Source organism: Phalacrocorax aristotelis, chromosome 2 (genome assembly GCF_949628215.1).
Source record: "Phalacrocorax aristotelis chromosome 2, bGulAri2.1, whole genome shotgun sequence".
Taxonomy (NCBI): Eukaryota; Metazoa; Chordata; class Aves; order Suliformes; family Phalacrocoracidae; genus Phalacrocorax; species Phalacrocorax aristotelis.
The window spans coordinates 150,481,521-150,499,899 of record NC_134277.1 but is presented as its reverse complement, the minus strand read 5'-3'; the positions used below and the strand labels follow the sequence as shown (position 1 = coordinate 150,499,899).

General features: G+C 37.4%; 1 protein-coding gene across 1 annotated transcript in view; it reads left to right on the top strand.

The window, feature by feature from the left end:
- CSMD3 (CUB and Sushi multiple domains 3) overlaps positions 1–18,379 on the top strand; it is a 614,053-nt gene that overhangs the window by 291,883 nt on the left and 303,791 nt on the right. The window contains exons 14-16 of the mRNA XM_075085810.1: positions 1,335–1,517; positions 2,639–2,965; positions 10,541–10,735. Of these exons, the coding sequence (XP_074941911.1) occupies positions 1,335–1,517; positions 2,639–2,965; positions 10,541–10,735 (705 nt within the window). The remainder of the gene's footprint in view (positions 1–1,334; positions 1,518–2,638; positions 2,966–10,540; positions 10,736–18,379) is intronic.

The window sequence follows — 18,379 nt, the reverse complement described above, 5'->3', positions numbered from 1 at the left end:
ACGTCCTGGGCTGCATCAAAAGAAGCACAGCCAGCAGGGAGAAGGAGGTGATTCTCCCCTCTATTCCTTTCTGAGACCCCACCTGGAGTAGTGTGTCCAGCTCTGAAGTCCCCAGCACAAGACAGACATGGACTTGGAGCAGGTCCAGAGGAGGGCCACAGTGATGATTAGGGGGTGGGAACACCTCCCCTGTGAGGACAGGCTGAGATAGTTGGGGTTGTTCAGCCTAAAGAAGAGAAGGCTTCAGGGACACCTTATAGCAACCTTCTGGTACCTGAAGGGGGCATACAGAAAAGATGGGGAGAGACTCTTTATAAAGCAGTGTAGTGATAAGATGAGGGGTAACAGTTTTAAACTGAGAGTAGATTTTTATTAGATATTAGGAAAAAATTCTTTACTGGTGGTGAGACACTGGACCAGGTTGCCCAGAGAAGATGGGGATGCTCCCTCCCTGGGAATGTTCAAGGCCAGGTTGGATGAGCAACCTGATCTAGTGGAATGTGTCCCTGTCATGGCAGGGGAGTTGGAACTAGATGATTGTTAAAGTTCCTTCCAACCAAAACGGTTCTATGATTCCAGCTTGAATTGCCCTATGAGATTGTGAAATGCATATGGGTGAGAAATGCTTTTTAGAAGATCCCTCCATGCTTGTAACTACCAGCAAAAGTTCAGGACAGTAAGTAATTCGAGAGAACATCATAGCTGTAACAACTGTAGAAATAGGAGAGAACTATTCAGATACCTTGTAGTTAAGCCCACTGAGGTAAAATGTAATTTGAGTATAGAGAAGTTATTTTTGCACGTGCATACATAATACATGTGTTTATAAGTGTGTACATATGTGCATATATACTTATATATTTATGTGTAGCCTCCTTTTGACTTTGGGTAATTCTTTCTGTGTCACTAATCCCTTTTTTTTGCCATGTTATTGGTTCATCAGTTTAAGCTGTATTGGAAAATAGAAAGTGTTTACACAGCGGGTCTCTGTTGCTAGTTTTAAGCACTCAGATACTACAAATGGTATTTTACTTATTATTGCCTAAAATTTTACAAAATAAAATAAAGCAGTAAGAATTTTCCTCATTTCCTTTTAATTTCAAGTATTCTATTAACACAAAGAGCTCTGATTTTCCTAAGATACTTACACAGAATTTCCTCCTTAAAAAGCTGGAGTACAGTAACAGACTCGGTGGTGCGTTTCAGCAACAGTTGTTATGCATCTGATTTTCATTTACTTTTAATAATGTATAGTTATTTTCTAGATGTGTGAATATACCCACAGGGAGTTTGTTTTATTCTTCTAGAAATAAATTCCTTATTTATTTCAACAGAAATTGAAAAGGAAAGCTGTGGGGATCCTGGAACACCGTTGTATGGTATCAGAGAAGGGGATGGATTTTCTAACCGTGATGTTTTAAGGTTTGAGTGTCAGTTTGGATTTGAATTAATTGGAGAGAAATCTATCATTTGCCAAGAAAACAACCAGTGGTCTGCAAACATACCAATCTGTATCTGTATGTACTGAATCTTTTTTTATTATTGTTTTTATTATTGTTTTTAATATGTAATATTATATTTTGTATCTTATAAGTAATAATTTGTGTGACTGATTGCAGAGTTAGCAAATGCCGTTAATTCCACTGACAGGATGAATTTACTTCTGTTCAATGGTGGGTTTACCTAATGATTATGCCCAAGATGGGTTCTAGAACTACTAAAATATATTTTTCTTTTACTAGCAACCATTACAGCAGTTGTGTTTATGTTATTTGGTATAATATTTTATTATTGGCTTTCTTGTAGGATTCTGTAGATTTTATATGTATGACACACTTTTTACAGCAACTCTTATAAATTAATATATTTCCTTAGATTAGAAGTTGCTGAATCGCAATCAAGGGTTTAAATTATTTACATTTTTTCCCTTATGTATTATATATTAATATATTTTAGCACTTAAATGATCATAGATGTTTATAGCTCTTTTCCAGTTATATTATACAGCATTAGTAAAACCAACGTTGGGATACATATTTGTGGCAACACCTTTCTTAACATTTCCGCTAGAATAGTATAGATCGAATATATTCAGAGTGTAATCAGTTGCTTTCATCCCTGCAACCCAATTTAATATGGCTTAACTGCAATGGTTGAATATAAAATGTTATCCTGATAACAACAAAACAACTCTGTTGTCTCTCTGAGGCTAGTTAATTTCTTGTGCTTCTGTGTGAACAACAAATGATAACGGCGCTATCGATTTTCTGCCTCTTTAATGTGCTTAGTGAGAGGTCTGTTCATCTATATAGTACCCTAAAGGAGAAAATAAGTGGTGCCAACTGATTAAGGATTGTTGAACATGGGTAAATTGTAAGGACTGTTGTGGGCTTCCAATGCAACAAAGATGTTCTTTATTACCTCAGGGCTCTGCTTGGGAGGTAGTTTTATTGAGGGGAAGGGAATAAGAAGGAAAATAAAAGAACTTTCTGACTTCACAGAACATAACTAATACGGAACTATTCATCTGAGGTAATCAACAAGTTTAGGGATCTCTTACAAATTCTTACTAATAAAATAAATCCCTATTGAAATGTTTTATTCTATTATCTTATTTTTTTCCTCTCTTTTTTGGCAGTTCCTTGCCTTTCCAATTTCACTGCACCAATGGGAACAGTTCTTTCACCTGATTATCCAGAGGGATATGGGAATAATTTAAACTGTATCTGGACGATAATTTCAGACCCTGGGAGCAGAATCCATCTCTCTTTTAATGACTTTGACTTGGAATCTCAGTTTGACTTCCTTGCAGTTAAAGATGGAGACTCTCCAGATTCCCCAATAATAGGAACATTTACTGGTGCTGAAGTTCCTTCCCATCTTACCAGTAATGGTCATATTTTGCGTCTGGAATTTCAAGCTGACCATTCAATGTCAGGGCGTGGATTTAACATCACTTATAACAGTGAGTAATAGTATTTTTTAATGTATACGTGTGTTTTGTTTTCAACATACAGTTCAGGGGATATGCATAATTAAGTAAAAATGACATTATGTTAACACTCCTTTAAACAAATCCTATATACCTACAACTACCTAATTTAGGTGTTTAGATTGTCTTTCAAATACAGTGTTAGGGCTGAAAATACATGTATATTTATCATTTATGGCATTAGAGATCATTGTGATGGGAGTGTTTAGAAGACTGACAAATCAGGTCAGTTTCAAATTGTAAAGCAGAACTTTATTAAATTGCTAAGAGCACACTTTCTGCTGCTGGTTAAATCCTATGTAAAGTTAATCACCATTACTAAATGTACAAAACTGTTACTCTGGAATACTTGTATCCTAGTTTAGCTGTGAATGTATATAATACCCTGGAGCTGATGGCTGCAGTCCACGCTAGCTCCTAGTCACCGTGGTTAAGGTGGGCAGCCGTAGGAGCTCTTTGATAAGAGAAGTCATACCACAATAGGCTTGTCATCTTTTTCTCTGTTTTACCTTCGTCATGGCTGATGATTTTAAACTATTATTCCCATTCCCAAAAAAGAAGGTCTTCTGTTTTCCTGGTACTACTTACCTTGTCCATTTTTAGTCTTGCTAGTCATCCTTGTGCATTCAGGAGGAAGCCTGGCCTATTTGCAAAATTTTGTGCTTATCTTATCTTTTGTTCAGCAGTTTTTTGCTACCTGGCTGCTTTCAGTGTGCAACTACTCCATCTATCTTTGCCCTTTTGGTGATCAAATTGCTCACATGCCTATGTAAAATGCTTATGTGTTGTGCCTGGCTGCACCATTACAATGTTAAAAAGAATACTGACATACTGTCATTACTTACTCTGGTTATTCTGGTTATGCTCACATATAGCCTGGAAGTAAATTCGTATTAATTGTATCCTGAATAATACACTTTTAATAGGCAGCTGTAACAGCCACAGGGAGAGAAATTTTTAGACTGCTATTCAGAGCAACTGCAGTAAAAAGTAGTTGGGCTTCTGTCTTGAGCGCTCTGAATTGTACCTACCTATTTGTAGCTTTTGCAAGGGAAATCAGCATCTTCTGTCACCATTTGTATTTAGTTTATCTATTACATAGAAACAGAGAGTTACTATTAAAATAGAGTTTTGCGTACTTCACTTGCTTCTGTCCTAAGGAATTGAAAAAGTTAAAACTAACCAAAACCATACATAGCTCCACACTTACTACTTGGCACTACATTTCCTGACAGCATAATAACTGAAGGTGACATTAAATATATTCTCCAGTACTAAATACAATTGGCACTTATTCACCTTACTTTTTGCTGGCAAAATAATTACATTTCTTCTGAAGAACATATGAAGAACTGCCTATGGTACGTTGCTATCAAATTATTTGGCATTTATCCCACACCAAAGTCCAGGCAGGACATGTTCCCAGGTAGGGCGGGCATGATGATACAAAATGTAAGCCCAAAACATGAATGAAACTGCAAAACATAGCATGAAACTTTCCTGGGATGATATGCAAAATTAGATTTTGCCACCCCAGCAGTGAAGTGAGAGGACTGGGTTTAGCTAGGTTGGTTTTTTTGGGGAGTTTGAAAAAAATCGGAAGGAGAGAAAATGCCTACAGCATAAGGCTTGCTATTATGTGTAGAGGGTGGTAAGAATAAGAGAGAGGCTATTAGGTGGATCATCATATCCTCCAGCCAGAGCAGCCCTACCTCACACATTTGTATTTTCTTTGCTTTTTTTTTTCTTCTTTCTGATGGTAGAGGTAACAGAGTAGTTTTCCATTGCAACAGGCAAACAAAATAAGCAAAAGACGATGGATATTTTGATATTCCCAAAACTCTGATGTCATAAGTAACTGGTCCCGTTCCTGTCTTTCTCCTAACACCTAAGAATATGATAATTCCAGAGGCTTATTTGGAATGGAAGTGAATCTTCAACTGCATGATTTGCAGGAGAGCTTCCCAGAAGAATGTGTTACATGCTTGGTTATACAAAAAAAACATAGTCCTTACTGTTGAAGGTGCTTACTCTGAATAAAATAGAAAGGATCCATTAAACCTAAGAGGAAATGAGGTTATGTGACCTTGGTAATTGAGAGACTCCACATTTTTCTCTAAGGAATGTTAATATTTTTAAAGTATTACAAGGACTAAATTCTGCTGTGGCTCTCTACTTCCCTTGCATAGTAGCTCACCTCTTGATCTTTTTTTTTTTTTTCTCTCTCTGTTTTGGTTTGGTTTAGGTTGTCAGTCTTTCAAATAAGTATTTTGTAAGAATTACCTTGAACATTGCTGTCTGACTAGGAAGGAGATAAACTGACACCAGATTACTGTGTAAACATTCCTTTTCTGATATTGTCTTATATTTCAGCTCCCAGCCCTTTATCTTATCTGCTTCATCCCCAGGTCATTTCTCACAAATATAAAATGTAAGCATGAAGAAAATATGGTGTCTTCTTACTGGTTTCTTTAGCTACCAGTCATCACAGCAAACTAAACTTTGAGCTGTAGCTAGGTGTCTTAGTACCATAACTAAATATTGGAATGACTGGGTTTATTCAGTACTATTGAAAAATAAAATTAGTTATAATGAAAATGAGATATTGAATCCATGTTTCTTAACAGGTTTAACATTTGCTCTATGCTATCTTCTGTTTTATGTCCTTTTAACATTTATAAGTGTTCTGTGCACTTCTTTAAGTTTTCACTGTAGTGTGCTCAATGGTGTCCAGCCTAAATCTAGTGAAGAGAAAAAAAAAGAAATATTGGAGAATCTAAGGCAGTCTTCCTGGATAAAAATTAGGCCTATGTATAAATGGATATTCTCACATCATCCCATTTTACAGAACTAGAACTAAATATAGGTCTGTTAAAGTTGGATTTACAGTAAAAATGAAAGATTCAGATGATTAGCATGGAATAATCCTTATTCTTTTTTTTTATTTGGAACACAATTCATCAAACACTGTCAAGACTTCAGGTTTAATATTTCGATGTCATACCAATACACTTATCAGAAGAAATTCTGGTCCTTTAAAAAATTTGCAGACTTCCTTGGGCATGTGGTAGTCTGATTATGGTATCTCTCAATTAACATCAGTTAAAGTACGCACTGACAGTACTAAATGGTACAATTTTAATTCTTACAAAGAAGTAACAATGCAGTATTAGCTTTTATCAGTAGTATAACGAAACCCACTCACTCTGAAAAGAATTATTTTAAATAAGTTTTTTCTACTTTTGAGCAGTTTAACACATTTATATTTTTGTTTCTTTATATGGATGTGTTTAATCTAGAATGGAGGTATGCGTTTGTTAAACTCTGTAGTTAAAATCTACTTACAAAAGCAAAAATAACTCCAGAAAATGTGTTTAATCTTTCTTCAGTAAAGACAGCTGCAATCTGATAAATTACAGAAGTAATCTTTCCATAATACATAGTTTAAGGCCAAGAGAGAGGATAAAAAAGTAATTAATATCATTTTCACTCTGTCTTGGCATGCGTAAATCCAAAGTTAATTAAAAATATCCATTTTCTGCTAACACTCCAGCTTGTATATTTCAAAGCTGTCAGTCTCTTTTTGCCCCCTTCAAAGTAGAAACAGTATGTCACAGAAAAAGTACAACATGATCAGTTTTTTCTAAAAAGAATGTAGACTACTAACATAAATAACTTCATTAATGTTTTTGAGGTATAGGATGGAGAAGAATAAAACTGAGTTACTACCACATAATCTGATTTTTAAATAGTATTTCTCAGAAACTATTTTTATCCCATATTTATTTTTATTACCAGAACATATGAGATCTCAGATAATTAGTCTTATTCCAGTAAAACTAAGCATAAATTCAACTTTTGTTGGAAGTAAACAAAAATTAGATTTCAAATGTCTCATATTTGAGTTACTTCAAGTCTGAAAAAGATTTCTAATGAGGTAAATTTTGGGACAAGCCCACAGAAATATGTGACCTAAAAATGGACAATGCAGAGAATGTTCCAAAAACCAAAGGAATGGGAACTCAAAAGGCTGTGAGTTAGTCACATCTTTGTATTGGTTTACTTATATCTAGCTATGCACTACTGTTGATGCAAAAGGGGAAGTGAGGCAGGAGAGTGCTTTACTGGGTACACCAGAACACAGGAACATAGCAACCTGAAATTACAATGGTTTTAGTTGCTATCGAACTGCATACTCAAACCTGGCTCCTTGCTTCCAGTTTATATCCTAAACCCAAGAGCCCTTAATGACATTTCTGGTCTCTGTGAAGGTATTTATAAACTCTGTCATCCTTTGATCTTCGCTCTAATAAGCTATATGCATTGAACTTCTCAATTTAAGGGAAAGTCTGAGTCTTTTATCATATGTGTGACTCCTTTATGAATGATTCCCACTTTATCTACATCTTTGTTGAATTATGAAGATCAGAACTACACACACACAATATCTGAATATAGTCACATAAATTACAAGAAATGAGGTTATATTGTCACTCTGGTTCAGTCTGGATTTCCTAGTTTAGGTCAGGAGAGACAAAATGCACACATTAATTGCTATGCAGCAATTGGAGCCATGTGAAAGAGAATGGATATTTATTGCATGTGACAAAGGAGTTAATGTAAAGAAGACTACAAAGTCATGACTGATTATCACTGGCTCCCCTTTCCTCACTGGTAGAAGCAGAGATTGTCAGTGGTTGGGAGGAACTGTGTCAGCTCTGGCTGGGAAAGTTTGGTCCCAGGTGTCCTTGTTGGTCCTCCATGGGTAGGCATTCCAGAAGCCACAGTCACGCCAACCTCTCTTCAGGATGAGGTGGCTGAATTTTTTGAGGTGGGGAGCATCTTCCAGATTGTTGGACTGCTTTGAGCTGTTGCTTATTTGTGCAATGCAAGGGTGTTGGAAGTGATGGGTAAATATTTTTGTATAAGTTTAGATCTGCTGTTTCTGCCTGTTATGCAGAATTTTTTTGTTGCTGTTTTCATCACAACTGTTTAATTGTGCTTTATCTAGCAAAAGTTACAACCCTATGAACTACATAGCAACCTGCTGAAGGTCAAACTGTGGGCTTCTGACATCAGTGTAATTACTTGAGTGATTTCAGCTCAGTAGGCCAAGACATTGACAATCCCAGATGCTTTTATATCCAAAGATTGCCTTAGTCTGTTTTATTGCTATGAGAGGGTACATCCATCATGGCAGATTTTTGCTGGCACTCCCTCCTGCTAGACTTTTTCAGTCTCAATAATTCCCAAGAAAATTCTTCAGACTGTTATGTACTACACAGAAGTATGAGTTTACGTGTGATGCTACTGAATAACCTACTATTTGTTTACGTATCTTTTAACAACCTTTCACAATTTCTTCTTATGAAGTACCTCTTTATGATTTTATATTCTCTTAATTTCTGTTTCTTCTTTATATTTTCCTCTGAAAGGGTTAAATTTACTTCAAAGCCATTCCTAGTTTTACCAGCTAAACTCTTTGTAGGGCAACCTACCAAAACAATTAATCGCACCAGTGGACAACTCCTTTCTGGCCCTATTGCCAAAGACCTTTCAGAGCAGACCAGATGAGTTATGGTTAGCTTCATTTTTCCTACCTGTCTCTTGATATCTCTGCAGTTCCTCCCCTTCACGTTTTTGATGAAAAATGCAGGTTTTCAACACCCTTCTCAGTTAATATCAGAACTGAAAGTACTTCACTCTCACCCTGTGCATGATTATGCTGCCTGGCTTTTTTCCAAATACTACTTAAAATACAAGTACAATCACGATAGCTGATGAGTATAAATGCCAGGAAAACTGGATCTCCTCTTTACATGTAATATTGCATAAGGAACTTTTCCATGGTTTCTTGATCTGTTGTTGATGGGTAAAACATTAATACTAAGGATATACCCCTATGGGCTTTTTCTTTTTGGTTTAAGGCTTGTATATAATATTACAGCTTCACCACGAAGCTTTTCAGAAGTATAGGCAGACTGAATTTTACTCACCAAGTAAGGTAACTGCAGCCAGGCTAGGCTAAGAGAGTGACTCCTGTTGTTGGGAAGGATTGTCTTTCACTCTCTCGCCTCCCATAGCCATCCTCTACAGTACAATCTCTTCCATAGGAGCAGTGGTAGCAGCCACAACTCTCAGTTCGTAAGCTGAAATACAGAGCAATCCACTGACTTTGCAGGCTTAATAAATTGGTGCCATACACAAGCAAGCTATATGTGGAGTCAACGTTTATCTACATTTACAGATAACGATATTGAAAATCTATCTCTGTGTTGTCTGAAGCTAGTAAGAAAAACAGGCAATCAATCCTCTCCCTAAAACTGACAACTGTGCATAAAAGTATTGAAAAGTTTTTGTGAACCCTATTAGAAATTGTGGGATTGCATAATTTTTAATGCCATCCTCAAGTGGTAGACAACTATTCAGTGAAAGCACTATTTTCGTTCCCAATATATGCAGCATTTCCTAAGTCAAAACGCCAATAAATTGATGCTTTCTCTTGTCTGTTATTATGATTCTTAATAGTTCTGTAATGCAACATCTGAGAAATCTTTCTGCCAAGTTAATGAAATATTACTTTTTTTTAACAATTCATGGGGGAGTTTGTATATATTTTGTCTAGCAGACACATTAGTAAAACTGCAGAAAAATATTGTGAAAATTGTCTTTTTAGGACAGAGTCCTTTCTGACGTCTTCACATGTAGACATATTTATGAAGATATAATTTGCAGTCATCACATGTGAGGAAGGTGGATATTCGGTTTGTGATATTTGTTCTTACTGAAAAATCAATATTTTAAAAAAATTTTTGTGCAGTATTATCAAATAAAACATCAAAATGTAATAACTAATTAATGCATATCTTTTAATGATAATGCTATAAATATGACTGCTCACTTCTGGTAAGAATATGAGCTTGCTTGTTCTGCCAGTGTAAGGTGTTTTCTGTAGCAAAAGACATGGACTGTCTTTGTTACAGTATCTAGATATATACAGGGAAATTACAATTTTTTAATCTGCCCATAGATAAACCTGAAATTTTGGAAGGATTTGCAGGTACTAGGAATTTCTTTGACCTTAAATATAATGATATGGTTAGTTTCAGGTTTTCTTTCTTTCACCAACATCACCCCTTTTGTAGCTGTTCACAGGCTCTCAGTACAGAAATAAAAAAGACTATGGCAATACCAGGGGAACTGAGGTCAGTATGTGACAGAAAAATGAAAATAGAAAAGATGACTAAAGCTATTATATCATAGCTGCTTGTCCTGCCCTTCTGCTGGATGTTTCTGGCCCTTTGTAACATTGGATAGGATGGGCTGTTGGACAGGAGAACTTAGCCATCACTGAAATCTGCCAGCACCTAGCTGCCCAAACTAAGATTCATGCTGGTATACTAGTTTACATTTTCAACTGTTGGTACTGTTTCTTAATTTAAATAGTTTGTTTTTAGTAGCAGAATTAAATCCTAAAAATGTCATCTTACTTGTAAGAGTTATCACACTATACTCCCCCAATTTTATTTTTTTTTTTTGTTTGAAAAGCTTTTGGACATAACGAGTGCCCTGATCCTGGAGTACCAATCAACGCTCGGCGTTTTGGTGACAATTTTCAGCTGGGGAGCTCAATTTCTGTTATATGTGAGGAAGGATTTATTAAAACACAAGGAACTGAAACAATTACTTGCATGCTAATGGATGGAAAAGTAATGTGGAGTGGACCTATTCCTAAGTGTGGAGGTATGTATAATATTTCTTTCTGATTCAGGAGAACTTGATATAATGCCTTTTGTCACCAAACGAAGGTCAGATTTTTGCAAATGGATAGCACAAAGCTCCTCTAAAACCTAGTCCTTAATAAAGGAGTCTAATAAGGCATGAGCTTTTATTATAAGCCTGTCTGCAGGACTAAATTTTTCTTGTAACAGTTATAAGTACAGAAGAAAAACACAGAAACAATTGGCATAAACATCAGCGATGTGAGCACTGTATATAACCTCTGTAACAATGAAGGATCACCTAATGAAGTCCAATGAAGGACTGGAATAGGAATAGTTTACGCTGTCCATACTTTCAGGTATCTCTCATTTGGCACCGGTGAAACTGCAATTTCTCAAAGACATTTTGTGCTTGAAAGGATCACTCCTGCCTTTTTTTTTCTTCTTTTTAAAGCTTGTATTTGTCCAGTTTGAGATACTGTTTAAAGCAATGAGCTTCAGTGCTAGCAATACACAAATATTAATATCTGCTTTTTTGCATTCCAGCCCAGTCAATATCATGATTGGTCTTGTTAATGCCTAGGAGAAAAAGATAGCAGGGGAGAATAAAATAAGAAAATCCTTCTGTTTCCACTGAACCTTATTTTAGTATATTGAAGGCTTCTGTTCTTCAGCTTTGATATTTAAATATTTTGTTCAGCTTGTCACTCAGTTCTTAAGCAGTCAGGAGTCTGGGGTTTTCTGGGTCTTATTTTATTTCTAAATTATTTTCACACAGTTTCATACAGAAGGTTTTCTTCAAAATTCAGCTCTTGACTTCCTACTTCAGACAGATGAACAATTTAAAATAATTTGAGTGCTCAGTGATGTTTGCTGATACAAAATTGATAATAAAGATTTATTTTCAAAACGTTGGCTATGGTATTTAAAAACACTTGAGAAGTTTTAGCTATTCATTGCAGTGCCTATGTTTCTTTTATCCACCATGACACCTAGGCTGGGGAAGATTCTCTTAGCAATTGATCTTCCTATTTGTAGATATTAAATACTTCCATACATCACAGCCTCTAAAACATAGTGTTATGGATATTTCCTTGGACTTGTTTATACTAATAGATATAAAAATATAACCTTTGCTTCATTGTCTATATTTTAACATGTCTTCACCTAAAGGGAAAAAAAAATGAATTAAGTTACTTGCAATTATATTTTAAAATACTTGATTTATAGAGTCACAGAATGACAAAATGATAAGGCTTGGAAGGTACCTCTGGAGATCATCTCGTCCAAACCCCCTGCTGGAGCAGGCACACCCAGAGCAGGGGGCACAGGAACGCGTCCAGGAGGGGTTTGAATGTCTCCAGGGAAGGGACTCCAGAGCCTCCCTGGGCAGCCGGTTCCACTGCTCTGGCACCCGCACAGGAAAGGAGTTTTTTCTCATGTTTAGCTGGAACTCCCCGTGTTCCAACTTGTGCCCATTGCCCCTTGTCCTGTCATTGGGCACTATTGAAAAGAGACTAGTCCCATCATCCTGACACCCACTCTTCAGATATTTATAGGTATTTACGAAATTTCCCCTCAGTCTTCTCTTCTCCAGGCTGAAGAAAGCCAGGTCTCTCAGCCTTTCCTCATAAGGGAGATGTTCCAGTCCCCTGATCATCTTGGTAGCTCTCTGCTGGACTTGCTCAAGCAGTTCCCTGTCCTTCTTAAACTGGGGGGCCCAGAAATGGGCACAGTACCGTAGATGTGGCCTCACTAGGGCAGAATAGAAGGGGAGGATAACCTCTCTGGCTCTGCTGGCCACACTCCTTTTTATGCTCTCCCTTCATTGACCCAGCCAGTCACACCATCCTAGAAGGTTATCAGGTTGGTCAAGCATGATCTCCCCTTGCTGAATCCATGTTGACTATTTCTGAGAACCTTCTTTTCTTCTGCATGCCTGGAGATGACTTCCAGAACAAACTCTTCCATTACCTTTCCAGGGGTGGAGGTGAGGCTGACTGGCCTATAGTTCCCCAGGTCCTCCTTCTTGCCCTTTTGGAAGGTTGGAGTGACATTTGCTGTCCTCCTGTCTTCGGGCACCTCTCCTGTCCTCCACGACCTTTCAAAGATGGTGGAGAGTGGCTCAGCAAGAACATCCATCAGCTCCCTCAGCACTCACAGGTGCATCGCATCGGGGTCCACGGATTTGTGAGGATCCAGTTTGCATAGGTGATCTCTGAACCAATCCTTCTCAACTAAGGGGAAGCCTCCTTTCTCCAGATTTATCCTCACTTCTCTGGGGGTGAGATGCCTGAGGGTCAGCCTTAACAGTAAAGACTGAGGCAAAGAAGGCATTTAGTAACTTTGCTTTCTCTGCATCCTGCGTCACCAGGGCCCCTTCCTTGTTCAGCAGCGGGCCCAGTTTCCCCAGTCTTCCTTTTACTGCTCATCTACTTAAAGAAGCCCTTCTTGTTATCCTTGACATGCCTTGCCAGATTTAATTCCAAGTGGGCCTTGGCCTTCCTCATTGCATCTCTGCATACCCTGACAACATTCCTAGCTTCCTGCCAAGTGGCCAGTCCTTTTTTTCACATACTATGAACCTCCCTCTTGCATTTGGGTTTCTCTAGAAGCTCTTATTGATTTAATCAATAATATAATCTCTGATTTATAGTTTGTTACTTCGTATTGTAAACAAAAGCTTAGCTCTTATTAGCACTATATACTGCCTTCCTAACAAAATTATCTTAATTTTAATACATGAATGTGACTTCCTATAATACACTTTGCATCCACTTTACCTTCTATGGTAATATATTATTGTTTTATTGATATAAGGTATGTCAGCTTCCCTAGACAAGATTAGTATAGGCTATAATGCATTTGGTTAATTATAAGATTCATGGAGCTGTACAACACTGCTAATAAAATATAAGGTTGCATTCTCAATGTTACTTTAAAAACTTAATGGGAATATTTATAAATGTCAGTCAATACACAAGATAATTTGATCCATAAGTGGTCTGAGACTCTAAATGGAACTTATACTGGAATCCTATAGGTTGGGATACTGGTATATTTGAATTAGACTTATTTATCAACTACAGAATTAGACATATTTTAAAAATTTAAGATAAAAATTGAAGAAAAATTAAAATGATAAATTAATTTGATCAGTTGGGATGTTCAGTATTTTGATTCAATGTGTACACATTTGCCTGTAACATGTAGTAATTTCATATAAAGTGAAGTTTTCTTGCCCTACACACACCTGAAAATTTCATTTTCATATCTATCAAGTCAAAGGCACAAACTCCGCATGCTAACTAGGAGACACTGAATGTGACTGCTGTGCAGTTTTACTTCCACTGCAGAAATGTTGATTATTACAATATATAGCAGAGAACCATTTAATAAAAAATGTGGTGCAGATAGATAAGGTCAGCACACTCATTTTTCAAGGAAATCCCAACCATCCTCTGCTGGGACTTTCTCCCTGCCGTGACCATGGCCCAGGATCCCATTTCAGCTCAGTCTGGTTGCCTGTCCCTGCCCCAGAAACATCACAAGAATGCTGAGCTCCAGCCCTGTTCTCTGCTGAACTCAACATGCTCATGGGACTTCCTGGCTTGACCTCAGACCTAAACCATCAAAATGCATTCATCTGATTGCCACTTGGCTGTCACCGACTCTTTTTCTGTCCCCAATCCACTTCTGTTCAACTTGCTTAGGTGTAGTTGGGTGATGCTCTCTCGGTGAGGGAACTCACTCTGCCTCTGTGTGTATATGATCATTCTTGGCTCCTGGCTTCTCTTCTGTAGTGGAGCAGCTCTGTTTTTGCTGTTCCCTGATGCTTTTGAATTTAGGATTCCTATCCTTGTGCCTTTCATCCTTCCTGTGTGAGTGTTATATGGAGGATTTTCCCATAATCTCTTGTAATAATATGTAGTTGTACCTATGCTGCAGCTCTAACCTGGTCTTCCTGCATAATTCCTGTACTGCTTAATATCCTGCTGTTCTGTAGCATGGGTGATAAGCTCTTGAAAAAATGGTCTAAAATTACAACTCTACAAGATGTTCAGTGATCAGCCTGTCATATTCAAAGCTTTCTTCATACGCACACACAGAAATTTCCTGCTTCAAACCCTGCACTTTACTATAAAAAAAAAAAATAAATGAAATTACTTTGTGAGAATTCTTAGACCAGGGTAAGACTGGTTTTCAGTTTTTGGCACAGACCTGTGTTTGACAAAGAGATTTGGGTTGATCACAACCTGTAGTTATTTTATATTTCTAGTGTTTTGTTTTTAACACACTGATAGTGGGTATGAATTTGCCAGGCAACAACCAAATAGAACTGGGAGAAAGAACAGGGGCTGAAAATCAGTGTAGAAAAGGTCAGGGAAACAATCCTTTGGCAAAATGACTACAGAGATTTATTTTCTAAAACAAGGCTCTGTAAGATAAGTCCAGTAACCCAGCTATTCTGAAGGGAGGGACTCCTGTGTCTAGGAAATCACCATGTGATGGTGACAGTCAAATAAAAGATTGTATTAAATCTTGCACTGAATTTATCAGGAAGAACCATAATCAGGGGAAGGGTAAGAAAGATTTTCTTTAAAAAAAAATGCCAACAATAAAACACTATTATTGTCTATTGACTACTCTTGTCAGATCCCAAATACAAAGAGAAATTACTTTGAATTTAGGCAATCTTATAATGGCCATTATTTTTAATGTGGTATTCATAGGAGTATATTTGTAAGAGAGTTACTTTTTTGTATTCCAAAGATAATCTTTAACAGTTTCATGTAAATTCTGTGAAGAAATGGAGCTTTGTATGATTTTAGCAATACTGTATTCCAACTACAGTAGTATATTGGCTCAGAATAACACCATCTGGTATTTCTATTCTTGTTGATATATTTTGTAGTTTATAGGCTCCATATGTATTATGAATATGTACAAGTGGTTATATACAATAAAATGTAAGGATGACAAATGCTGTAGACTTAACCTTCTGGTTGCTGAGGTGAATATGAGTTTAAATACTTTATTGTTTGATGGGAACTGTTTGCTGAAGGCAGTATGACAAAAGGACTTTAAAATAAAAGGTGAGAAACTCTATTTTAACACCAGCAGTGAGAAAAAAAAAAGACTAAATCTGCATATTTAGAAATGTTCACAACATATTGAATTCTGAACTTTATATAGGTTTAGTAACCCCTTTTTTCCCCACAGTATGAGAAAGACAAGCTATTATGTCCTTAAAAATATAAAATACATCTTTACAACAGTTCATCATTGTAATATAGAGGCTTGGTAATCTCATGAGAAAAATGAAGATCTGACAAACGTATGATAATCCATGATCTTCAATTTGAAGGTGTGCCAAAGAGAGCAAAATTAATCTATTTTTTGTAATTTAAAGGTGCAGAATAATATAGACAATGTTATGTACGTGCTGCTATGTCAAAATGAGCAGCCAAATGCTTTGCAGACTATATTAGGTGAAAAAAAAATACAGAAAATTAAGAAATAACCATGTCTTTGGGGGAAAATATTGTATATTTCACACTATTGCTAGTAGAGACACACCTGTCAACAGTACAATAAGGTCTTTCCAAATTCTTTGTGATATACAGTGTAACTCATTTATTTTTACTGTGTAGCCCAGTATGTATAATGTCCACTGGAACAGTGACATTATGAAAGATTATGGTGCAGCTTTCTCTTCCTGCAAAGCAAGATGTCTAAATGGATACTTACATGATACTAGTAATCAAAAAACCTGAGTGTTTTATAATAATTAAATACATAAATATAAAAATAGTTATATTGGTGATGGGGCAGAGTGTTTCCTCAGGAAGTTTTCCACAACACCAAACCAGGAGAAGTGGCTGGTAGGCCAGAGGGTTGTGCTGCCATCCAGCGGGACCTCAACAGGCTGGAGAAATGGGCTAATAGGAACCTCATGAAGTTTAACAAAGGTCAGTGCAAAGTCCTGCAGCTGGGGAGAAACAACCCCATGCACCAGTACACGCTATGGGCTGCCCAGCTGTAAAGCAGCTTTGCAGAAGTGTACCTGGGGTCCTGGTGGACACCAGATTAAACATGTGCTCTTGCAGCAAAGAGCAGCAAAGAAGGCTGATGTTATCCTGGAATGCATAAGGCAAAGTATTGACAGTAGGTTGAGGGTGGTGATATTTCCCCTCTACCCTGGATACTGGTGAGGCCGCATCTGAGTTTCTGTCCAGTCTCGGGCTCCTCAGTACAAGAGATACATGGACATACAGGAAGGAGTCCAACAAAGGGCTGCCAAAATAATTAATGGATTGGAACATCTCTCATATGAGGAAAAGCTGAGAGAAATGGCAGTCTTTAGTGTAGAGAAGAGAAGGCTTGGGGCATCTTACCAATGTATGTTAATACCTCAAGGGAGGGTGCAAATAGGACAGAGCCATACTGAGACTTTTTTCAGTGGTGTCCAGTGACAGGACCAGAGGCAATGGGAACAAACTGAAACACAGGAGGTTCCATCTGAACGTGCGGAAATGAGTTTTTACTGTGAGGGTGACCAAGCACTGGCATAGGTTGTCCAGGGAGGTTGTGGAGTCTCCTTCCTTGAAGATGTTCAAAAGCTGTCTGGTCATGGTCCAGATCATATGCATGTTTAGGTAAATACATAAATAATTACTGGAGCAGAATTATTTTCCTATTTTTTTTACCCCCAGTAAACAAAATCCCTGACCAATTCATTATGAAATCAGTTTAAGGCTGTTTAAGGCTGTCCCTTGTTTTCACTGGCAACTGGATTAAGTCCGTATTAATTCTACATGCAGTAGTAATTTACATGACTCCATCTTTGCAGCAGTAATATTATGTCCTCATAGAATCATAAAATGGTTTGTGTTGCAAGGGACCTTTAAAGATCATCTAGTCCAATCCTGCTTCCATGGGCAGGGACATCTTCCACTAAATCAGGTTCCTCAAAGCCCAGTCCAACCTGAATTTGAACACTTCCAATGATGAGACATCCACAACCTCTCTAGGCCACCTGTTCCGGTGTCTCACCAACCTCATAATAAAAAATATCTTCCTTATACCCAATGTAAATCTATGCTCTTTCAGTTTAAAAGTGTTACTCTTGTCCTATCATTACAGGCCTTGTCTTTCTTGTCTTTCTTGTAAACCCCTTTAAATATTGAAAGGCCATTATAAGGTCTCCCCAGAGTTTGCTTTTCTCCAGGCTGAACAACCCCAACTCTCTCAGTCTTTCTTCATAGCAAAGGTGTTCCATCCCTCTGATCATGTTTGTGTCCCTCCTCTGGACCTGCTCCAACAGGTCCTTGGCTGGATGCAGTACTCCAGGTACTCCAGAGCAGAGCAGAGCAGAGGGGAAAACCCACCTTCCTTGAACTGCTGGTCATGCTTCTTTTTGAGCAGCACATTGCTGGCTCATGTCCCATTTTTCATCTACCAATATCCCAAGTCATTCTCTGCAGGACTGCTTTCAATACATTCATCTCTCATCATCTTCAGAAGGTCTCCTGACAGATCTCATTTACTTTGGAAGTGAATATTGAAGTGTTTTGGTAACAGGCCAAAAGTTTTTGCTCATGTTTAGAAATAAATGACAAGTAATTGTTGCATTCACATAGTTACAAAATCTGTACACATAGTG